At 43.4% G+C, this 24,155-nt stretch overlaps 1 protein-coding gene across 6 annotated transcripts in view; it reads right to left on the bottom strand.

Moving 5' to 3' along the window:
• Positions 1-17,774, bottom strand: part of LOC129858465 (copper-transporting ATPase 1-like) — a 43,981-nt gene extending 26,207 nt beyond the window's left edge. The window contains exons 1-9 of one of the 6 annotated variants that reach the window (XM_055927717.1): positions 17,503-17,774; positions 11,275-11,408; positions 6,195-6,717; positions 4,122-4,877; positions 3,547-3,765; positions 2,936-3,099; positions 1,864-2,025; positions 1,618-1,694; positions 1,257-1,479 (exon numbers count right to left, since the gene is read on the bottom strand). In XM_055927717.1, coding sequence (XP_055783692.1) covers positions 1,257-1,479; positions 1,618-1,694; positions 1,864-2,025; positions 2,936-3,099; positions 3,547-3,765; positions 4,122-4,877; positions 6,195-6,717; positions 11,275-11,394 — 2,244 coding nt within the window. In that variant the 5' untranslated portion in view covers positions 11,395-11,408; positions 17,503-17,774. The other 5 variants (XM_055927718.1, XM_055927719.1, XM_055927720.1 and 2 more) reach the window with 5 other exon arrangements.
• Between the last annotated feature and the right edge of the window lie 6,381 nt (positions 17,775-24,155).

Here is a 24,155-nt window from a genome sequence, read left to right as displayed (position 1 = left end):
CACTTGAATTTACCACAGGTGGACTCCAATCAAGTTGTAGAAACATCTCAAGGATGATCAAATGAAACAGGATGCACCTGAGCTCAATTTAGAGTCTCATAGCAAAGGGTCTGAATAATTATGTAAATAAGGTCTCCGTTTTTGTGTTTTTTTATACATTTGGAAAAAATTCGAAAAACCTGTTTTTGCTTTGTCATTATGGGTTATTGTGTGTAGATTGTTGAGGATTTAAAAAAATTATGTAATCCATTTTAGAATAAGGCTGTAACGTAACAAAATGTGGAAAAAGTCAAGAGGTCTGAATACTTTCCCGGAGGCACTAGTGTAAGTCTAATTTTAAATCAGGGGCTTATTCAGTCTGATATGATCTATTCTATTCAACAGAGTCTTGTTTGTTCTACATAATACATTTCTATCTGAATGTTCTATAAGCTTGCAGTCTTTTGAATACGCCCCTAGTGACTGCTCCCTCCCCGTCTATACGCCCCTAGTGACTGCTCCCTTCCTCCCTCCCCGTCTATACGCCCCAAGTGACTGCTCCCTCCCTCCCCGTCTACACGCCCCTAGTGAATGCTCCCTTCCTCCCTCCCCGTCTACATGCCCCTAGCGACTGCTCCCTCCCTCCCCAAGTGACTGCTCCCCGTCCACACGCCCCAAGTGACTGCTCCCTCCCTCCCTCCCTCCCTCCACCCCAATCTACGCCTCCCTCCCTCCACCCCAATCTATGCCTCCCTCCCTCCACCCCAATCTACGCCTCCCTCCCTCCACCCCATCTATCAATCTATGCCTCCCTCCCTCCACCCCAATCTACGCCTCCCTCCCTCCACCCCAATCTACGCCTCCCTCCCTCCACCCCAATCTATGCCTCCCTCCCTCCACCCCAATCTATGCCTCCCTCCCTCCACCCCAATCTACGCCTCCCTCCCTCCACCCCAATCTACGCCTCCCTCCCTCCACCCCAATCTACGCCTCCCTCCCTCCACCCCAATCTACGCCTCCCTCCCTCCACCCCAATCTACGCCTCCCTCCCTCCACCCCAATCTACGCCTCCCTCCCTCCACCCCAATCTACGCCTCCCTCCCTCCACCCCAATCTACGCCTCCCTCCCTCCACCCCAATCTACGCCTCCCTCCCTCCACCCCAATCTACGCCTCCCTCCCTCCACCCCAATCTACGCCTCCCTCCCTCCACCCCAATCTACGCCTCCCTCCCCCCCAATCTATCCCTCCCTCCCTCCCTCCCTCTTTTTCTCCTACCTGTACAGGGACACAGAAGAGGAATGAGATCAGGTTCATGATGGAGAGGCCTGGGAGCAGCTGTCTTTCCAGGAACATGGTGGAGTGGTAGTGTTCCCGGTCCTGTGTGGTGGCGTTGTGCTGGTGAGACGTGCTGATCTGGTGGTCTACTATGATCATGTAGGTCATCATCCCCATGACTGGGACGCAGAAGAACAGGCTGACCAGGAACGACTTCCTCCATCTGGGAGAAGAGAGAGAGAGAAGGTGGTACAGACATGGAGACAGACGAGTAATCTCGTCTAAATAGCCAGTGAGGAAACACCCAAGCAGCTGAACTATTGCCTCCCGTTATCCCACACCTCCCATTCCCTTCCATTACTGTGTGATCTCTCTGCTGTGGTCCAGGTGACTGCCTGTTCGATCCTTCTTCACCAGAGATGCCTCGAAGCCCATGTTCTGATAAACAGACAAAATGAATGAATAAATGTAACCCTATATTTTACTAGGTAAAGAAACAGATATCACATTGTCATGAAGGGCAGAGGAGAGGGGTTGGATGACCCAGTTGGGATGAACAAACGAATGGACAAACAAATAAATGAATTATTGAAAAAAAATGAAGTACCTCTATGAGTTTGATGACGTCTCTCGGTCCCGTTACCTCCGGGTCGTACTTGATGTGGGCTTTGTTGGTTGCCAGGGCAACGGAGGCGTAGACGATACCGTTCTCTTTCATCAGGCTGGACTCTATTTTGTGAACGCAGGAGGCACACGTCATTCCCCTGACCTGGAGAGAGGTGGAGAGGAGTACTGTTAATACACGGTTTAGAGGAAACATCTAGCAGGGGTGTAGCACAGAGACAATCTGGGATTATTCAAGAGGGAACAGAGGCAGTGGAAATATCACTAGCCCTATAAAACATTAGTGTGTTGATTAGAATCAGAACACCATTACGGTGTGTTGACGAGAATCAGAACACCATTGCGGTGTGTTGACGAGAATCAGAACACCATTACGGTGTGTTGATTAGAATCAGAACACCATTACGGTGTGTTGACGAGAATCAGAACACCATTGCGGTGTGTTGACGAGAATCAGAACACCATTGCGGTGTGTTGATGAGAATCAGAACACCGTTACGGTGTGTTGATTAGAATCAGAACACCATTACGGTGTGTTGACGAGAATCAGAACACCATTACGGTGTGTTGATGAGAATCAGAACACCATTACGGTGTGTTGGCGAGAATCAGAACACCATTGCGGTGTGTTGATTAGAATCAGAACACCATTACGGTGTGTTGATTAGAATCAGAACACCGTTACGGTGTGTTGATGAGAATCAGAACACCATTACGGTGTGTTGATGAGAATCAGAACACCATTACGGTGTGTTGATTAGAATCAGAACACCATTGCGGTGTATTGACGAGAATCAGAACACCATTACGGTGTGTTGACGAGAATCAGAACACCATTACGGTGTGTTGACGAGAATCAGAACACCATTACGGTGTATTGACGAGAATCAGAACACCATTACGGTGTGTTGATGAGAATCAGAACACCATTACGGTGTGTTGACGAGAATCAGAACACCATTACGGTGTGTTGACGAGAATCAGAACACCATTACGGTGTGTTGACGAGAATCAGAACACCATTACGGTGTGTTGACGAGAATCAGAACACTCACCACCAGTTCCAGGCTTCCATCAGAACCCTCATAATTCTCCATGACAGAAGCAGTGAAGCCCAACTCTCTGACATACTCGGCTATCTTCAGAGGGTCCATCACCTCAGGGTTATAACGGACCTCAGCCTTACTAGCCATCAGGGCCACCAGCACAGAGTAGATACCTGCACAGAGGAACGCAGGACAATGTTAGACTAATGCAACATACCCATTTTAATCACGTTCCTATCGAACTGATACATGAGCTTGATGCTAAAGGGAGACAACAGTAAATATACAAGTGATGAATGCCTTTAAAAGGGGTGTCCTGACCAGGTAGAAGTCCACAGCCTTCATAACATCCTACACGTTCCTCCCATGTTACTTAAAAACTGCCGTCGTAAATCTTAAACTGACACCGTTTATGACACTTTCCCGTCCCAGATACGACAGCTAGCTTCTGTACAGAACAGGCTCTATGTCAGTGTTGCTAATAGATCTACACCATAGTTCATCAGTAGTCGTAGTACTGGGTTGTGTTAATTACCGAAGAAAATGGACTGAAACAGGGAGTAAATCGTTGCAAAAACAACAAAAATGTGCATGCCCTAATGAACATAACCTCCTCTCACCGTGTTCATTCTTCAGGTTCCTCTCAATGTTGGCCACACAGGATGCACAGGTCATTCCACCAATCTGGATGAAGCATTTAGCGAGGGTGTTTGGGGCCCCCTTAACACACTGTGCAGCGCCCCTCTCTGAGTCGCTGTCCAGCTCCTTCTCCTTGACAGGGGGGGGGGATGGGGGCGAGGGGGGACTGATAACTGGGACGGTCAACAGGGAGTTGGTTTCTAAAAAGGACAATATAGCAACAATTAGTTTCCATTTCATGTTGGTTTCTCATGCTGCTTTCTATGGCTGTTCTTCAGCTACTGCTCTGGGAAGTTTACATGAGTTACAAATACACACAGATTCATTTGTTTTGTTTCACAACACAGCCTTTAGGCTAGAGATATTATTAGGTGTAGGGTTGCAAATTTCCAGAAACTTCCCCTAAGACAGAAATTCCTGTTGTATGATTCCCAGAATAAGGAGCGAGGGAATCCTCCCAACCAGGATCTCTGAAAAACCTGGGAATGTACGGAACGTTTGCTGAATTTTGAAACCCTAGTTAGGATAAAAGAATACAAACCGCCCATCAACTCACCAGGCAGGAATGCATCAAATCCCATGTCCTCTATGGCCTCTCTGAGCTCCTCTGGTTGGGTGAGGAGAGGGTCGAACTCAAACGCCCCTCTGTGATTGGCCAGCGACACCCTGGCTGACCGCACCCCCTTCCTCTGAGACAGCATCCCCTCAATGGACTGAACACAGGACCCACAGGTCATCCCCTCTATATGGATTAAGGCCGTGGCCGTCAGAGGCTGGCTGTAGCAGGGCTGGGTGGAGGAGAGGCCGGCCTGGGACAACGGTGGTGGTGGTGTGGTGGATGTAGGGCTTACACCTCCAGAGGTAGCGCTCCAGGGTTGGGTTTTAAATGTCCCCGGTGGCAGGGCCTCGATGGCTTGCTGTAGCCCAGACACAGTCAGCCTCTCTGGGTCGTAGTGGATGGAGGCGCTCTCGCTCTCCAACAATACCTCTATGGAGGTCACCCCAGCCAGCTTGGAGATGTTATCCTGAATGTTTACCACACAGGAGCGGCAGTGCATGCCCGTCACCCTGAGGGTAGTCTGGGCCGAGTCTGTAGACACCTCAGAATCCTCGGTGGAAGATTCCACTGGCGGTGGGGGTGATAGGGCAGCGCTTAGCAACCGCTCCATCTCACTGACGGACAGCTGCAGGGGGCGGGGCTTGGACTTGGGTGTGGCTTTGAAGCCGGCCTTGGCGATCTGGGTGATGATGTCGTCGATAGTGATGAGGTATGGCAGGTAGAGAACTGTGGCCTCCTGGGAGTCTAGAACCACTGGAGGAGAACACACAAGGGAAACATTCATAAATTATCATCTCCAGGAATCCAAAAGTATCACAGTGTTGAGGACAGAAAAACAGGAGATTGAGGTTTGTTTTCCAGATTAACTTGCATTTCAGGGTCTGGAATAATGTTAAGTGAGAATACTGGACTACGGCAACTTCCCATATTCATTCATCGCTATAGAATGCCAAGTCAGATAAAGGACCAGTGGAGTTAATTTTAATTTTCCTGTGTTGTATTCATTCATTTATATTTATATAAACTATGACACACACTATGAGATTGGAATAATACTGTGAAATTGTGAAAACAGCTGTTTGAAAATAAGTTTCAGCCTGTTTTAGTTGGATGGAATTTTGGCCTGCCTGATGGCATCACCAGCTGGCAAAATATACGTAGAAAATATATATACAACATGCAACAATTTCTAAGATTTTACTGAGTTACAGTTCATAGAAGGAATCAGTCTGTTCAAATAAATTCCTTAAGACCTAATCTATGGATTTCACATGACTGGGCAGGGGCGCAGCCCACTTTGGAGGCAGGCCCAGCCAATCAGAATTTGTTTTTCCCCAACAAAAGCTCTTTATTACAGACAGAAATACTCCTCAGCACCCCCACCCACCCTCAGATGATCCCACAGGTGAAGAAGCCGAATGTGGAGGTCCTGGGCTGGCGTGGTTACACGTGGTCTGCGGTTGTGAGGCCGGTTGCACGTACTGCCAAATTCTGTAAATTGACGGTGGCGGTGGCTTATGAAATTAACACTAAATTATCTGGCAACAGCTCTGGTGGACATTCCTGCAGTCAACATGCCAATTGCACACTCCCTAAAAACTTGAGACATGTGTGGCATTGTGCTTTGTGACAAAACTGCAAATTTTAGTGGCCTTTTATTGTCCCCAGCTTCTCTTTTATTTCAGCTCATGAAACATGTTGAGTTTATATTTTTGTTCAGTGTAGTTAAAAGACTAATAAGAGTTCCAAACTTCTCTGCCAATAACAGCTAGTTTTCCCCTCCCCACTCAGACCACTCCCAGACAGTCCTAGCAAAATTCTTGCTTGAGAAATTGCTCTTTGCTAAGAAGCTATTTTTGTTTCTTTTTGACCATTTTAATTGAAAACAATCACAGTAAGGTACTTCATTGTTACCAAGAAATGATTTGATATTGATATTAAAACAGCTGCATTGGACCTTTAGCAAGATCACCATTACACTTGACCAGACCTCATTGAGTCACGATCAAATGATAATGGCCTTCAGTGTAAAACCGGTGACTACTACGCAATACAAAGTAACAAAGTTACCTTTGATTTTCTCAACTCCTTTGAGCTTGCCAATCTTCCCTTCGATGGTGGTGGTGCAGGACAGACAGACCATGCCTTCGATCCGCATCTTCACCAGTTGAGGCTGTGAGGATGTGGCCGGGGCTGACACTGTGGCAGGAGCTGGGACAAGTGTTTCCTCTGTAGGGCTATTGGATGTAGGGACCTCCAGGAGGGGGGCCAAACTACTAACCACCTCCCCAAGCTGCACTACACTAATCAGGGAAGGGATGAAGGTAACGGACACCCCCCTCTGGTCCTTGTTCTTCTGGACCTCCAGGACCCCCTGGAGCTGAGCTAGCTTGGTCAGAGCCTCCTGCTGTGCTTCGGGGGTGAGAAGGGCTGGGATGGGGACCAGCTGGGTCTCCGTGAGGACCACGGAAGCTGTGGTAGTGTCTGAGAGGATGGAGTCAAACCCCATGTCCTCAACGGCCTCAGCCAGGGACTCTGGGGTGTGATGACTGTGGTCGAAGATGATGCTGGCATTCTTCAGCGCCAGAGACACCTACCAGAAAAAAATGTCAAACAAACTGAATAATTAAAACACTTTATACTGAATCAACAGAAGTGACAACTGATGTACAGTATTGCAGTTTCTAAAACTAGGCTTTGAAACTAAACAGAATTATACAGCTGTTATACAATTATGCCATGAAGACATGCAGTCATTGACAGCCATAAAATTGTCATGTCATGGTTACTATGTAAAATCAGCACAATTCTGAGATTCATGGAATAGGTTGAAATCACATACACGGAGACGGTTACTAAAACGTTATGCAGCTACAATCAATAGGACATCAAATATATTCCACATAAACAAGTAGTCTGAAGATAATCCTTGTGCAGCTTCAAGAGGAAGTCATCTGGAATGCATTTCAATCAACATCTACAGGATCGGTGTCCCCCCACGCGGGACGGTTGAGCTAACGTAGGCTAATGTGATTAGCATGAGGTTGTAAGTAACAAGAACATTTCCCAGGACATAGACCTATCTGATATTGGCAGAAAGCTTAAATTCTTGTTAAACTCTAGGCTAGGGGACGGTATTTTCACATCCGGATGAAAAGCGTACCAAAAGTAAACTGCCTGCTATTCAGGCCCAGAAGCTAGGATATGCATATTATTAAGAGATTTGGATAGAAAACACTCTGAAGTTTCTAAAACTGTTTGAATGATGTCTGTGAGTATAACAGAAATTATTTGGCAGGCGAAACCCTGAGGACAAACCATCCAGGTTTTTTTTTTTTTTTGAGGTGACAGTGTTAAATAGGTTTCTATGTGGATCTAGATTTCGAAGGCATTTGCTTGCACTGGATGTCAACAGTCTTTAGAAATTGGTTGATGTTTTTCCTTTGTGTAATCAAGAAGTAGGGCTGTTCAGAACGAGGGTCAGGTCTAGTGTTCTGTTGTGGTTGGGGCGCGCGACCTGAAAGCTCGCTCCACTTTGTTTTTATCCGCTATTGAACGCAGTTTATCCCGTCTTAAATTGTATCGATTATTTATGTAAAAAAAGACCTAAAGTTGTATTAGGAAAGTTGTTTGAAATATTTGGACAAAGATTACAGGTAACTTATTAGCTATTTTGTAGTCATGTTGCGCGAGTTGGAACCGGTGTTTTTTTGGATCAAACGTGCCAAATAAATTGACATTTTGGAGATATAACGACAGAATTAATCTAACAAAAGGACCATCTGTGATGTTTATGGGACATATTGGAGTACCAACAGAAGAAGCTCTTCAAAGGTAAGGCATGAATTATATCGTTATTTCTGACTTTTGTGTCGCGCCTGGCGTGTTGAAATATGATTGTCTGTGTTTGTTTGATGGGGTGCTGTCCTCAGATAATAGCATGGTTTGCTTTTGCCGTAAAGCCTTTTTGAAATCTGACACCGTGGCTGGATTAACAAGAAGTTAAGCTTTATTTTGACATATTGTATGTGTATTTAAGAATGTTAAATATTTACAATTCTGTAGTTTGAATTTGTCGCCCTGCACTTTCACTGGATGTTGGTCAGGTGGGACGGTAGCGTCCGATCTAGCCTAGAGAGGTTAATCTAACTGCACTCTCGAATTTACAGTAGCTATTACTGTGAAAGAACACCATGCTATTGTTTGAGCAGAGTGCACAGTTATGAACTTGAAAATGTATTAATAAACCAATTAGGCACATTTGGGCAATATTGATCTAAATTGCGCCTGGATTGGAATATAACAGTAGGGCCATTATCTGGCAAGTCAAAGATGGTACAAAAAAAATACATTTTTTCCCCTTTGTATTATCTTTTATCAGATCTAAAGTGTTATATTCTCCTACATTAATTTAACATTTCCACATTTCCTTTCAAATGGTATCAAGAATATGCATATCCTTGCTCCAGGTCCTGAGTTACAGGCAGTTAGATTTGCGTATGTTATTTTAGTAAAAAAAAAAAAAAAGGGGGGCGGATCCAAATTAACAGGTGTGCATTGTTAAAAGTTTCATTTGTGGAATTTCTTTCCTTCTAAATGTGTTTGAGCCAATCAGTTATGTTGTGACAAGGTACGGTTGGTATACAGAAGATAGCCCTATTTTGTAAAACACCAAGTCCACCAAAATATGTCAAGAACAGTTCAAATAAGCAAAGAGAAATGACAGTCCATCATTACTTTAAAACATGTAGGTCAGTCAATATGGAACTTCAAGAACTTTGAAAGTTTCTTCAAGTGCAGTCGCACAAACCATCGAGCGCTATGATGAAACTGGCTCTAATGAGGACCGCCACAGGAATGGAAGACCCAGAGTTACCTCTGCTGCAGAGGATAAGTTCATTAAAGTTAACAGCCTCAGAATTTGCAGCCCAAATAAATGCTTCAGAGTTTAAGTAACAGACACATCAAAATTAAGTGTTCAGAGGAGACTGTGCGAATCAGGGCTTCATGATCGAATTGCTGCAAAGAAACCACTACTAAAGGACATCCATAATAAGAAGAGACTTGCTTGAGCCAGGAAACACAAGCAATGGACATTAGACCGGTGGAAATCTGTCCTTTGGTCTGATGAGTCCAAATTAGATTGTTGGTTCCAACTGCCGTGTCTGTGTGATACGTAGGTGAACGGATGATCTCCGCATGTGTAATTCCCACCGTGAAGCATGGAGGAGGAGGTGTGATGGTGCTTTACTGGTGACAGTGTCAGTGATTGATTTGGAATTCAAGGCACACTTAAACAGCATGGCGACCATAGCATTCTGCAACGATACGCCATCCCGTCTGGTTTGCGCTTAGTGGGACTATCATTTGTTTTTCAACAGTGTGATCTGAGAGAGTGATGGAGTGGTGCATCAGATGATCTGGCCTACACAATCCCCCGACCTCAAACCAATTGAGATGGTTTGGGATGAGTCGGACCGCAGAGTGAAGGAAAAGCAGCCAACAAGTGCTCAGCATATGTGGGAACTCCTTCAAGACTGTTGGAAAAGCATTCCAAGTGAAGCTGGTTGAGAGAATGCCAAGAGTGTGCAGAGCTGTCATCAAGGCAAAGGGTGGCTACTTTGAAGAATATAAAATATATTTTGATTTGTTTAACTACATGATTCCATGTGTGTTATTTCATAGTTTTGATGTCTTCACTATTCTACATTGTAGAAAATAGTAAAACATAAAAATTAGTAGGTGTGTTCCAACTTTTGACTGGTACTGTATATAAAGAGGAGTGCATTGGCCTCAGAAGCTTCCAGCACGTTCTAGTAGCAATATAATGAACCCATATCTCTCTAACACACACACACACACACACACACACACACACACACACACACGGAAACTTGTGATTAACTGACGCCATCACATGACCACTCAACCCTGACTGAACTGCAAGTTAAAAACACAGGAGGGAAGTGTGTGTGCACGTACCAGAGATCTATGTTTTCCTAAATATATATGTGTGTGTGTGTGTGTGTGTGTGTGTGTGTGTGTGTGTGTGTGTGTGTGTCAGGGAGAGCGAGAGTAAATGAGAGAGAAAGACTGTCCTTTCCTCATACAGTCTACTACTGTTTTTAACTTTGACACTAGTCAAAAACTATCCTACAGGCCTACCGTCCACATGCAACAACAATCTATTCACTCCTCACTTAAAGGACATGTACCGTTTTTACAATAACACACATTAACGTCCCCAGACCCTTTAAAGGAATTGATGACATTGCCCATCCTCCGTCTGCTACCCGTTCAGCCGGTTATCGACCCACAATAACCAAATGACAGTCCTGTAAAGACCAGCTCTCTGTCAGGAACAACACGATTACATTATATCCTCATTAACCTGTGCCTGAGGGGTAAACACACAGAGAAGGCCAGGCCACATTTACTGCCATCTAGGACATTATTACAGCTGCTACACGGAAGTAAGGATCACTGTTAATCTTCAATTAAGCTATATGAACAAGCCATCCCCTTAGGGGAGAGGAGGTGCATCCCAAACCCCATTCCCTGATTCCTTGGTCAAAAGTAGTTGAGAATAGGACGCGACCTGGAAATCAGATGCTATGGGATATTTAGTTGGGTGAAAAGAAATATAAAATTATAGTTGGTAAGAGATAAAATAAAGAAAGGTTTTTGCTGCTTTCTCAATTCTAGCTAGTTAGTTTCACATCTAGTTTTTAAAATGTTCTGAAACCGAGAAAAAGAAGAAAAAGAAGCACACTCCGCTATTTTAAATCTCTGGAAATTGTGCAATGGTGTCAAGGGTATGGTGGAAATGCAGACTTGGCAGTTTGAAGACATTCTGTTTGAAAGGTGAAAGATTGATGACCACAAAGCTGTAAGGGTGAAAACCTGCTTCAGATTCTGTCAAATCAGTTGGATGTGTAGGTTATAATCTAACACATGTACATGTCACACAAAGGCCTATCCTATAAAGTTGTGATACACATGTTAAAACACATTGGGCCAGTTTCCCGGATTGTGCCTAGTCCTGAACAAAATTATTTTAAAAAATACAATTAAAATCATTCTCACTGGAGTCCAGGACTAGGCTTAATCTGGGTCTGGGAAACCTCCCATAAATGTGTACCGGACCCACCTTGATGTGTACGACTCCAGGAAGACCCCCAATGCGCTGCTCAATAGACTGAACACAGGAAGCACAGGTCATCCCTTCTACACCCAGGCAAACTGAACTCAGCTTGACCTTCAGTGTCATTGTAAGTCCTTGGTCTGGGAACAAAACAAAAGACACATTATGGTTAAACAAAGAAAACCTTTTCACATTACAAAAAGCAAACAAGAAGGTCATAAGTTAGACTATTTATGAGGGGAAACAAGATCCTTGTCATGCCACGGCAATAGAGTAAACAGAAATGAAACAGGCCAGTAAATATTACATTGACGTCATACACACCAAGATAAGGATTAGTCAATGGGCTGATGTGCAGTAGTCCCTCTCAATAAATCATAAGGTCCAAAACTAAAATGTTCTATTTCTTACATGTCACTCAAAGACCCTTTCATACTAGAGGTTGACCGATTAATCGGAATGGCCGATTAATTAGGGACGATTTCAAGTTTTCATAACAATCGGTAATTTTTGGACACCGATTTGCAGATTATTTATTTGTATTTTTTTACACCTTTATTTAAACGAGGCAAGTCAGTTAAGAACATTCTTATTTTCAATGACGGCCTAGGAACAGTGGGTTAACTGCCTTGTTCAGGGGGAGAACGACAGATTTTTACCTTGTCAGCTCGGGGATTCGTTTTTGCAACCTTCCGGTTAGTAGTCCAACGCTCTAACCACCTGCCTTACATTGCACTCCACGAGGAACCTGCGTGGCAGGCTGACTACCTGTTACGTGAGGGCAGCAAGAAGCCAAGATAAGTTGCTAGCTAGCATTAAACTTATCTTATAAAAAACAATCAATCTTAACATAATCAGTAGTTAATCTAGCGTGTCCTGCATTGCATGTAATCGATGCGGTGCCTGTTAATTTCTCATTGAATCACAGCCTACTTCGACAAACGGTGATGATTTAACAAGCGCATTCGCGAAAAAAGCACTGTCGTTGCACCAATGTACCTAACCATAAACATCAATGCCTTTCTTTAAAATCAATACACAAGTATATATTTTTAAACGTGCATATTTAATTAATATTGCCTGCTAACATTAATTTCTTATATCTATGGAAATTGTGTTATTTCTCTTGCGTTCCGTGCAAGCAGTCAGAGTATATGCAGCAGTTTGGGTCGCCTGGCTCATTGCGAACTGTGTGAAGTCCATTTATTCCTTACAAAGGCCGTAATTAACTTGCCAGAATTATACATATCCGGCAATACTAAAGTGCCTATAAGAACATCCAATAGTCAAAGGTATATGAAATACAAATCGTAGAAAGAAATAGTCCTATAATAACTACAACCTAAAACTTCTTACCTGGGAATATTGAAGACTCATGTTAAAAGGAAACACCAGCTTTCATATATTCTCATGTTCTGAGCAAGGAACTTAAACGTTAGCTTTTTTACATGGCACATATTGCACTTTTACGTTCTTCTCCAACACTTTGTTTTTGCGTTATTTAAACCAAATTGAACATGTTTCATTGTTCATTTAAGGCTAAATTGATTTTATTGATGTATTATATTAAGTTAAAATAAGTGTTCATCCAGTATTGTTGTAATTGTCATTATTACAAATAAAAATAGGCAGATTAACCGGTATCGGCTTTTTTTGGTCCTCCAATAATCGGTATTGAAAAATAATAAATCGGTCAACCTCTATTCCATACCCCTCCTTACTACCTAACATCACACATATCTCCATCACACTCTGAAAAGCTGCAAGGAAAAACATTATGAACAAAAAAATAAATAATCTACTTACTCATCAGCTTCACATACACATATATATCTCTGAAAATAAATCTGCACTACTGCTGTTTTGAGGATCAATCCATATTGTAGCTACCAAATACCAGACCAAACACAAGGCATTGGACCTATACAAAAAAATAAATCTGGCTTATCCCAGCTCAGGAGCCACTGACCGTGACAGTGCAGTAGAAGAGTGACATGTCGTTGCTTTGACCGTAGACAGGTAGGGGCTACTAGCTACATCATTGTGTGACAGGGGATCTGATTTGATGACGCTCCAGCCACTCCACTTGCCATGAACGACTTATAAGGAACCAAAAAAGGAGAATAGCCCACCGGAAGCCAGAAGTTAAATCAAATTCAATATGCCGATTGTTTGTAGGGTTGGTACTTATGCAAAGGGGGGGGGTCATTCCATGTCATTTCAGCAAGCCATGACACCCACTATCTCAGATTTTTCTGAAATTGTTTCTGTAGTTAGAAAGATTATCATTCCTGAAACATTTTTTTTTGTTGAACTATAATTAGATTTCTGAGAAATGAAGCTAACTGATTGCACCCAAATTGACATTATAAATGTATAGGATTCATATAATATTCAATAAATATAATACCTAACATCCGATTTGGACCATAATTCTTCCTAACAATGAGTACAACATGAGGAATCGAATAAAACATTTTAAAGGCCACCCTATGTTATTTTATAGTTTTGATTTCTTCACAATTATTCTACAATGTAGAACATTTTTATAAAAATAAATAAATAAACTTGAGTAGGTATCCAAACTTTTGACTGGTACTGTATGTATGCATGCATGTATGCATATACAGTTGAAGTCGGAGGTTTACATACACTTAGGTTGGAGTCAATAAAACTCGTTTTTCAACCACTCCACAAATTTCTTGTTAACAACTATAGTTTTGGCAAGTCGGTTAGGACATCTACTTTGTGCATGACACAAGTAATTTTTCCAACAACTGTTTACAGACAGATTATTTCACTGTATCACAATTCCAGTGGGTCAGAAGTTCACATACACTAAGTTAACAATGCCTATAAACAGCTTGGAAAATTCCAGAAAATGACGTCATGGCTTTAGAAGCTTCTGATAGGCTAATTGACATCATTTGAGTCAATTGGAGGTGTACGTGTGGATGTATTTCAAGGTCTACCTTCAAACTCAGTGCCTCTTTGCTTGACATCATGGGAAAATCAAAAGAAATCAGCCAAGACCTCAGAAAAAAAACTGTAGACCTCCACAAGTCTGGTTCATCCTTGGGAGCAATTTCCAAACGCCTGAAGGTATCACGTTCATCTGTACAAACAATAGTACGCAAGTATAAACACGATGGGACCACACAGCCTTCATACATCTCAGGAAGGAGACGCGTTCGGTCTCCTAGAGATGAACGTACTTTGGTGGGAAAAGTGCAAATCAATCACAGAACCACAAAGGACCTTGTGAAGATGGAGGAAACAGGTACAAAGTATCTATATCCACTGTAAAATGAGTCCTATATCGACATAACCTGAAAGGCCGCTCAGCAAGGAAGAAGCCACTGCTCCAAAACCGCAATAAAAAAATCCAGACTACGGTTTGCAACTGCACATGGGGACAAAAATCGTACTTTTTGGAGAAATGTCATCTGGTCTGATGAAACAAAAATAAAACTGTTTAGCCATAATGACCATTGTTATGTTAGGAGGAAAAAGGGGGAGGCTTGCAAGCCGAAGAACACCATCCCAACCGTGACCCACGGGGGTGGCAGCATCATGTTGTGGGGGTGCTTTGCTGCAGGAGGGATTGGTGCACTTCACAAAATAGATGGCATCATGAGGCAGGAAAATTATGTGGATATTTTGAAGCAACATCTCAAGACATCAGTCAGGAGGTTAAAACTTGGTCGCAAATGTGTCTTCCAAATGGACAATGACCCCAAGCATACTTCCAAAGCTGTGGCAAAATGGCTTAAGGACAACAAAGTCAAGGTATTGGAGTGGCCATCACAAAGCCCTGACCTCAATCCTATAGAACATTTGTGGGCAGAACTGAAAAAGCGTGTGCGAGCAAGGAGGCCTACAAACCTGACTCAGTTACACCAGCTCTGTCAGGAGGAATGGGCCAAAATTCACCCAACTTATTGTGGGAAGCTTGTGGAAGGCTACCCGAAACATTTGACCCAAGTTAAACAATTTAAAGGCAATGCTACCAAATACTAATTGAGTGTGTAAACGTCTGACCCACTGGGAATATGATGAAAGAAATAAAAGCTGAAATAAATCATTCTCTCTACTATTATTCTGACATTTCACATTCTTAAAATAAAGTGGTGATCGTAACTGACCTAAGACAGGGAATTTTTACTAGGATTAAATGTCATGAATTGTGAAAAACTGAGTTTCAATGTATTTGGCTAAGGTGTATGTAAACTTCCGACTTCAACTGTATGTATTTGGATGGCGTATCAATACATCCAGTCACTACGACGATATAGGCGACTCAATGCCGGAGAGGAAGGAAGCCGCACAGGGATTGGTGACTTTAAAACAGTTCAAGTTTAATGGCTGTGATCGAAAACTAAGGATGGATCAACAACATTGTAGTTACTCCACAATACTAACCTAAATGACTGAGTGAAGAGAAAGAAGCCTGTACAGAAAAAAAAAATACTCCAAAACATGCATCCTGTTTGCAACAAGGCACTAAAGTAATACTGCTTTTTGGTATTGGCAAAGCAATTCACTTTTTGGCCTGAATACAAAGTGTTATGTTTGGGTCAAATCCAATACAACACATTAATGAGGACCACACTCCATATTACCAAGCATAGTGGTGGCTGCATCATGTTGTGGGTATGGTTGTAATTGTTAATGATTTGGGAGTTTTTCAGGATACATATTTTTTTAACAAAATGGACCTAAGCACAAGTAAAACCCTAGAGGAAAACCTGGTTCAGTCTGTGTTGCACCAAATACTGGGAGATGAATTCACCTTTCAGCAGGACAATAACCTAAAACACGAGGCCAAATCTACACAGGAGTTGTTTACAAAGAAGACCGTGAATGTTCCTGAGTGGCGAGTTACAGTTGACTTAAATCTACTTCAAAATCGATGGCAAGACCTGAAAATGGTTGTCTAGCACTGATCAACAACTAATTTGACAGAACTATAAGTATTTTGAAAAGAATAAATGGGCAAATGTTGCACAATCCAGGTGTGGAAAGCTCTTAGAGACTTACCCAAATTTACTTCAGATTAGATATTTCTGTACTTCACCAAATTCACAAAATTTTCTAAAAACCAGTTTTCACTTTGTCATGAGTGAGAAATGGCTGAGAAAAATATATATTTAATCCATTTTGAATTCAGGCTGTAACACAACAAAATGTGGAATAAGTCAAGGGGTATGAATACTTTCTGAAGCCAATATAAATACTAGTGTTGCTAAAAGCAGATACAAGGATCCTGCCTAGCTACCTACCCATCTCTTCTTCAAATGTATTGTAATGACAAAGGATGTTTGTATAATGAATGGAATCCTTTCATGGGTACCCCAAAGCTATAATAGATGATCATGAGTGACACAGATAGGACAGGATGGTCACAGTAAGCAACATTTGGAGACCTCTAGTACTGTTAGCTACATCGACCTCAGAAAACAAGTTACATCATTAGTTAGCTAGCCATGGCATGAAAGTCCTTTGGTTAGCTTCGCGTCACATAGCTAACCCTATTTATTGGATGCGTCCTAATAACATTAATGCAATGGATAAATTATTGGCTCAATAGCAACTGTACCTATGACACCACAGCAAATGTAAAGTAACTTATTTTCGTACAATCTGTATTTTAATCATAGCTATATTATATTAGCATAGCTAGCTAGCTAGCTAGCCAGCCCAATATTGGACTAAAGGACCGTAACGTTAACGTTACTCCTATAGGGCAAGGACCGTTGCTAACTAACCTAACGTTACATGTTCATTTTAAAGAGGCATTGGCTCTGGAAGCCAAAACAGCCAAATACTCCATCTCATGTTAAAACGTGAATCGATTCTAAATGTATTGAAACATAGCTAAATCACTCTATTTTCATACCACATCAAAATAATTACACAAATGCAAACTACACACTTATTGTATATCGTTTTAACCTGTTTAACGAGTTGCAGCCGTACGGCATTTTCCGTCGGAGCTAAACTCCCCCACACATAAGACGACTTTGTCCAATGACTCATGTGTAACGTTAATGTAATGGAACTGAGAGTCATGATCAACGGCTAGCTAGCTTTTATAAAAACAAATGTGACTGCTTTCCGATCAAGCACCAACAAACTAGCTACTGAACCTAGTTAGCTAAAGTAAACGTTATTTTCAAGATAAACCATTTTGAGATATTTACCTGTTTAACAATAAGATAATCATGTAATTACCTAAGCAGGAGGGTGTTGACGTTGCAAAAACGATATTCGGATGCTAAGGGGGAGAAACGTGGCTTGCTTGCTAGCTAGCTAGCGATCTCCTTATCGCCGCAACAAGTGCTGTACTACAGCTTGAAGCTAAAATACAAGAATATTGACATTACTTGTTTAGGTTGTCGATGTGTGGTTTTTCATGCTGACTTCACACGGTTCAAATTGCGGCGGATATGCGCAGGAGAGATGAGGAGCTGGGTAGGTGACGTGGGCAGCGTGTGATGAATTTGGGGGTGCATCTAAATATTCTAAGCTGGTGTCCTCCATTTGTTTCGTCTCCTTCCCTTCATTTTCGCTGATCATTGAATACCTTTTGCACAGTTCATATTTTGTAGCGTATGTTGTTCAAAGCTGTACAAAGGCAATTTAAAATGTGTCGATTAGGCTTAGAAATTTTGTTTTTATATTCCATTCTATTATGTTTTATTCCAACAAGTGTTAGTTTATGGTCCTACCAACCCAACCTGTAATGTAAGTGAGTAGGGGCCAAGGTTATTATTGCAGGCCTAGCAGTTAGACCAGGAATCCAGGTTCAAACATAGGACTAACAATGGCATCGACTTTCAAACAAACAATAAAATAAACACGTGTTTTGTCTAATTATCCACTCAAATGTCAAGTGTATGCCTCTCCTCAGCTTGCTCTTGCTGTGTAGGCAATTGAAAGTTGTAAGCCTTTATCCCTCACTGTGAACTGATGTCCTATGATAATATGACAGATCGTTTGTCCTTCTAAATGTGTGCCTGTAAATTCTTTACCCTTTTTAAAACTTAAGAGTTTTCTGATATTTACTGGACCTACATAGATGTGATTTAAGAAAGTAATAACTAAAGTCTTTACTAATTCAAAGATTGTCTGCAATTAGCCTGGATCATGTGCAGTGCTTGACTTGCACTGAAAATATACTGAACAAAAATATAAATGCATCATGTAATGTGTTGGTCCCATGTTTCATGAGCTGAAATAAAAGATCACAGAAATGTTCCGTACGCGCAAAAATATTTTCTCTCATGTTTTGTGCACAAATTTGTTTACATCCCTGTTAGTGAGCATTTCTCCTTTGCCAAGATAATCCATCCAACTGACAGGTGTGGCATATTAAGAAACTGATTAATCTGCATGCTCATTACATAGGTGTACCTTGTGCTGGGGACAATAAAAGGCCACTCTAAAATGTGCAGTTTTGTCACACAACACAACGCCACAGATGTCTCAAGTTTTGAGGGAGCGTACAATTGGCATGCTGACTGCAGGAACGTCCACCAGAGCTGTTGCCAGAGAATTGTATGTTCATTTCTCTGCCATAAACCGCCTCCAACGTCATTTTAGAGAATTTGGCAGTACGTCAAACCGGTTGTTGGGTTTTGCAACGGACGAGTAGCCAGCAGTTGAAGCTTACATTTTTCTGCATCGGCAGAGCCTCTGTCTGGATGGAAAGGTATAACTTTTGAAAGTGCCATGCTTAGATTCATACGGATGTCTAAGATTTAATTATTTGCGAACAGCGTTGCAAACAACACACTCTGGTTTGACATTGGAGAAATATGGTAAGAACTCCTAATTCTCTCCATTCCTCCCTGAAACGTCTATTTTCATTATTTTGAGTCTTTTTCAACATTTTGTGTTGATTGCAAGCTGATTTCCCTCAAACAACACACAAAGAAATATTAAAAACATATTTAATAGAAAAATTGGTGATTTTATCAATGTAATGAAATTGAAAATATTAGGCTATGTTATTTGACATTGACATTAACACTGATTGTATAGCCTACTAACCAGATGTGTTAAAAATTGTGTTTAATTTGTAGTGTAGGCCTATGAATTGGGCTGCTATTATGTGTTTATCTCCTCCTCCTCCCTCCTCCCCCTCCCTCCTCTCCTTCCTGCTCGCTCTTACTGCTCTCCCTTCTCCTCCTGCTCCTCCTCCCTGCTCCTCCTGCTCTCCCTCCTATTCCCTCCTCCCCCCTCCCTCCCTCTCCTTCCTCCTCCTCCTCCTTCTCCTCTCCTGCAGGTGGACAGCTGTACAGAGTTGGCGGAGGCAGCCTGCGATATCCTGTCCCAGCTGGTCAACTGTCCCATTAAGACCTTAGGGCTCATCTCCACAGTCAGACCCAGCTTCATGGACGTCTCCCAGGTACCTACTGTACGTCACAGCCAGGGAATTACACCCCACATCACAGCCAGGGAATTACATCCCACATCATAGCCAGGGAATTACACCCCACATCATAGCCAGGGAATTACATCCCACATCATAGCCAGGGAATTACAACACACATCATAGCCAGTCAGTCTGGTAATGACCTGGAGGAGGGGTGAGGCCAGTCAGCCTGGTAATGACCTGGAGGAGGGGTGAGGCCAGTCAGTCTGGTAATGACCTGGAGGAGGGGTGAGGCCAGTCAGCCTGGCAATGACCTGGAGGAGGGGTGAGGCCAGTCAGTCTGGTAATGACCTGGAGGAGCGGTGAGGCCAGTCAGCCTGGTAATGACCTAGAGGAGGGGGTGAGGCCAGTCAGCCTGGCAATGACCTGGAGGAGGGGTGAGGCCAGTCAGTCTGGTAATGACCTGGAGGAGGGGGTGAGGCCAGTCAGTCTGGTAATGACCTGGAGGAGGGGGTGAGGCCAGTCAGCCTGGCAATGATCTGGGAGGAGGGGTGAGGCCAGCCTGCCTGGTAATGATCTGGGAGGAGGGGTGAGGCCAGCCTGCCTGGTAATGATCTGGGAGGAGGGGTGAGGCCAGCCTGCCTGGTAATGATCTGGGAGGAGGGGCGAGGCCAGCCTGCCTGGTAATGATCTGGGAGGAGGGGCGAGGCCAGCCTGCCTGGTAATGATCTGGGAGGAGGGGCGAGGCCAGCCTGCCTGGTAATGATCTGGGAGGAGGGGCGAGGCCAGCCTGCCTGGTAATGATCTGGGAGGAGGGGCGAGGCCAGCCTGCCTGGTAATGATCTGGGAGGAGGGGCGAGGCCAGCCTGCCTGGTAATGATCTGGGAGGAGGGGCGAGGCCAGCCTGCCTGGTAATGATCTGGGAGGAGGGGCGAGGCCAGCCTGCCTGGTAATGATCTGGGAGGAGGGGCGAGGCCAGCCTGCCTGGTAATGATCTGGGAGGAGGGGCGAGGCCAGCCTGCCTGGTAATGATCTGGGAGGAGGGGCGAGGCCAGCCTGCCTGGTAATGATCTGGGAGGAGGGGCGAGGCCAGCCTGCCTGGTAATGATCTGGGAGGAGGGGTGAGGCCAGCCTGCCTGGTAATGATCTGGGAGGAGGGGCGAGGCCAGCCTGCCTGGTAATGATCTGGGAGGAGGGGTGAGGCCAGCCTGCCTGGTAATGATCTGGGAGGAGGGGCGAGGCCAGCCTGCCTGGTAATGATCTGGGAGGAGGGGTGAGGCCAGCCTGCCTGGTAATGATCTGGGAGGAGGGGCGAGGCCAGCCTGCCTGGTAATGATCTGGGAGGAGGGGTGAGGCCAGCCTGCCTGGTAATGATCTGGGAGGAGGGGCGAGGCCAGCCTGCCTGGTAATGATCTGGGAGATTATTACAAATGAGTCATGGTTTTATAACATGTTTATTACGCATTAGTTGCTCTGTTTCAACCATATTTAAATATGTCTGTTTGTATTGTGGACTGAGCTACTTTGAGCATCTACATATTGCTGGCACAAATATTATCATAATATTTGCATGCAAATCAAAATATGTTTTATATTTCTCTGAAATAAAAGAGGAGGCTTCATCAACAATTGTCTAATATTTAGGTGTTATTATATTATATTATGACTGTATTACCAAATGTATCTAATGTTAAGGTTGAATGGAAAAGGGATCTGTTGATTCTTGGAGGAAATGTAAAACAACAACAGCAAGTAGCCCTCATGTGCAGCTGCGTTTTATGTGAGATTATAAAGGTGTGGAATGGTCTGGATAAACCATACAATACTACTGTATCTGGCTGAGCTCAACTGATATTGCACTTTCTGTGGATTTCACCTTTTCAAGATTGAAATATTTCCCATTTACTATGGGACCTGTAATTCTTGCAGTGGGAACTGTAAAGCCAAGCATTTGACCTATTCCTCGCAAATCAAATCAAACTTTATTTGTCACCTGCGCCAAATACAACAGGTGTACCTTACCATGAAATGCTTATATACAAGCCCTTAACCAACAGCGCAGTTCAAGAAAGACTTAAGGAAAAATGTACCAAATAAACTAAAGTAAAAAATTATAAAAAGTAACAATAAAATAACAATACGAGGCTATATACAGGGTGTACCTATACAGAGTTAATGTGGTGGGCTATATACAGGGGGTACCTATACAGAGTTAATGTGCTGGGCTACGGGTTAGTCAAGGTAGTTGTAGTAGACCTATGGCACCAAATGCCCTCTGATCAGACATTTTACGTTTGTCAGTTTTACCATGCACAACACTGTCAATGATTGAATCATGGTGTGGGTTGTTTGTGGGCTACATACTGTATCACCCTCATCAGTAAACATGAGATATCACTTCAATGACATTGTTCCAATTCTCAAATGACCTTGTTGCAGTTCCCACATCAGCCACTAGAGAGCAGAGATGTTCTAAGAAGGAGGCGGTAGAGTAGACTAGGACGTTATGTAAACAAGTACTATAAAATGCATTTGACCAATGGAATCACAGCTAGACCTTCTCACCAGAAGCCTGTTGAGAACACACTTGAATTACACAAATGCTCAACATGAACTTTACCATTTATATGTTCCTTCCCATGACGTTTCTCTTTCTTTGATTAATACATTTTCAGGCGATCGCATCCCATTTACAAATCTCAAACGTATGTGGGTCTATTTATTTATTTTACCTTTATTTAACTAGGGAAGTCAGTTCAAAAGCAAATTCTTATTTACAATGACGGCATAGGAACAGTGGGTTAACTGCCTTGTTCAGGGGCAGAACAACAGATTTTACCTTGGCAGCTCGGGGATTCGATCTAGCAACCTTTCGGTTACTGGCCCAACACTCTAATCACTAGGCTACCTGTAAAATAACTTACCTCTGCTATTAAATCAATCAAATATATACATTTATTGGACATGGAACAATTAAAAAAAGAGACATATTTAATGAGGAAAAGATGAGGGAATCTCAGAGAGGCCAGGGAATCTCAGAGAGGCCAGGGAATCTCAGAGAGGCCAGGGAATCTCAGAGAGGCCAGGGAATCTCAGAGAGGCCAGGGAATCTCAGAGAGGCCAGCCTTATTTCAATCTCTGTTTGGGGTTTTCATCCTGACACCTTCATACATAACTGTTCTAAATCTTACGTATCTAGACACAGGAACTGTTCTAAATCTTACGTATCTAGACACAGGAACTGTGTTCCAAATGTCACCCTATTCCATACATATTCCACCCGTTCTGACCAGATTGGGCCCTGGTCAAAAGTAGTGCACTATGTAGAGAGTAGGGTGCCATTTGGAGAAAAAAAAATCCATGACCTGAAAACGCCGCTACACGACGCACCATCTGCAGTGTACCAACTACGTCACGACGGGTAGCTTGGGAGTTGGACAGGGACACGTGAGTAAAGGTATGGTGTGACTGTGTGCTTCAGAGGCCACAGAGCGAGAGGTGAAGTGGATTTGGAGCGTCCGTCCATTGTGCAAATTACTCTCAGGTGTCTAGGTCAGACTGTGTCCCAAATGGCTCCCTATCCCCTATACAGTGCACTACTTTTGACCAGGGACCATAGCACTATATAGGGAATTGGGTGCCATTAATGATGCAACCTAGGTGATGCAGGGGGATTTTAAATAAAACATACTAAGTGCATTGTTCTGGAAAAGTGGAGGTAGATTTTTTGGAGATGGACGTAAGGATGGGGTGGCAGGTGCAGGGTGGGGAGATTAAGGCGAGACTGATTGGGTTACCAGTGAGTAGAGTAACAGGCTACTGTGTTTCCTACCGAGGCTTGTTCTAAGGGGAAGTGGAGAGAGGAGAGTGGTGCCTCCTGTTTCAAGGGGAAGTGGAGAGAGGAGAGTGGTGCCTCCTGTTTCAAGGGGAAGAGTGAAGAGAGGAGAGTGGTGCCTCCTGTTTCAAGGGGAAGAGTGAAGAGAGGAGAGTGGTGCCTCCTGTTTCAAGGGGAAGTGGAGAGAGGAGAGTGGTGCCTCCTGTTTCAAGGGGAAGAGTGAAGAGAGGAGAGTGGTGCCTCCTGTTTCAAGAGGAAGTGGAGAGAGGAGAGTGGTGCCTCCTGTTTCAAGGGGAAGTGGAGAGAGGAGAGTGGTGCCTCATGTTTCAAGGGGAAGTGGAGAGAGGAGAGTGGTGCCTCTCTGCCTGTGCTATACTTTAGTATTCCATTACAAAGGAAACTTGACACAACATTTGACACAAGAAGACAGAGAGAAGCGGTGACACTTTGAGTCGTTAGAAAAATGCAGCTTTTTGGACATTACTTCAAGCGTCATCATTATTGCACACTGGAACACATATCCAGATATGAGCCAGTATAGTGTACACAGTATAGTGGCATTGTAATAAATATAATTCATTATTCATTGCTCCTGTGCGTGTTTTGTACTGATGGATCCCCCAGGTTCCCCCAGGATCCCCCAGGTTCCCCCAGGTTCCCCCAGGAACTCCC

The sequence above is a fragment of the Salvelinus fontinalis genome, chromosome 6 (genome assembly GCF_029448725.1).
Source record: "Salvelinus fontinalis isolate EN_2023a chromosome 6, ASM2944872v1, whole genome shotgun sequence".
Taxonomy (NCBI): Eukaryota; Metazoa; Chordata; class Actinopteri; order Salmoniformes; family Salmonidae; genus Salvelinus; species Salvelinus fontinalis.
This window is presented reverse-complemented; position numbering and strand designations above follow the sequence as displayed.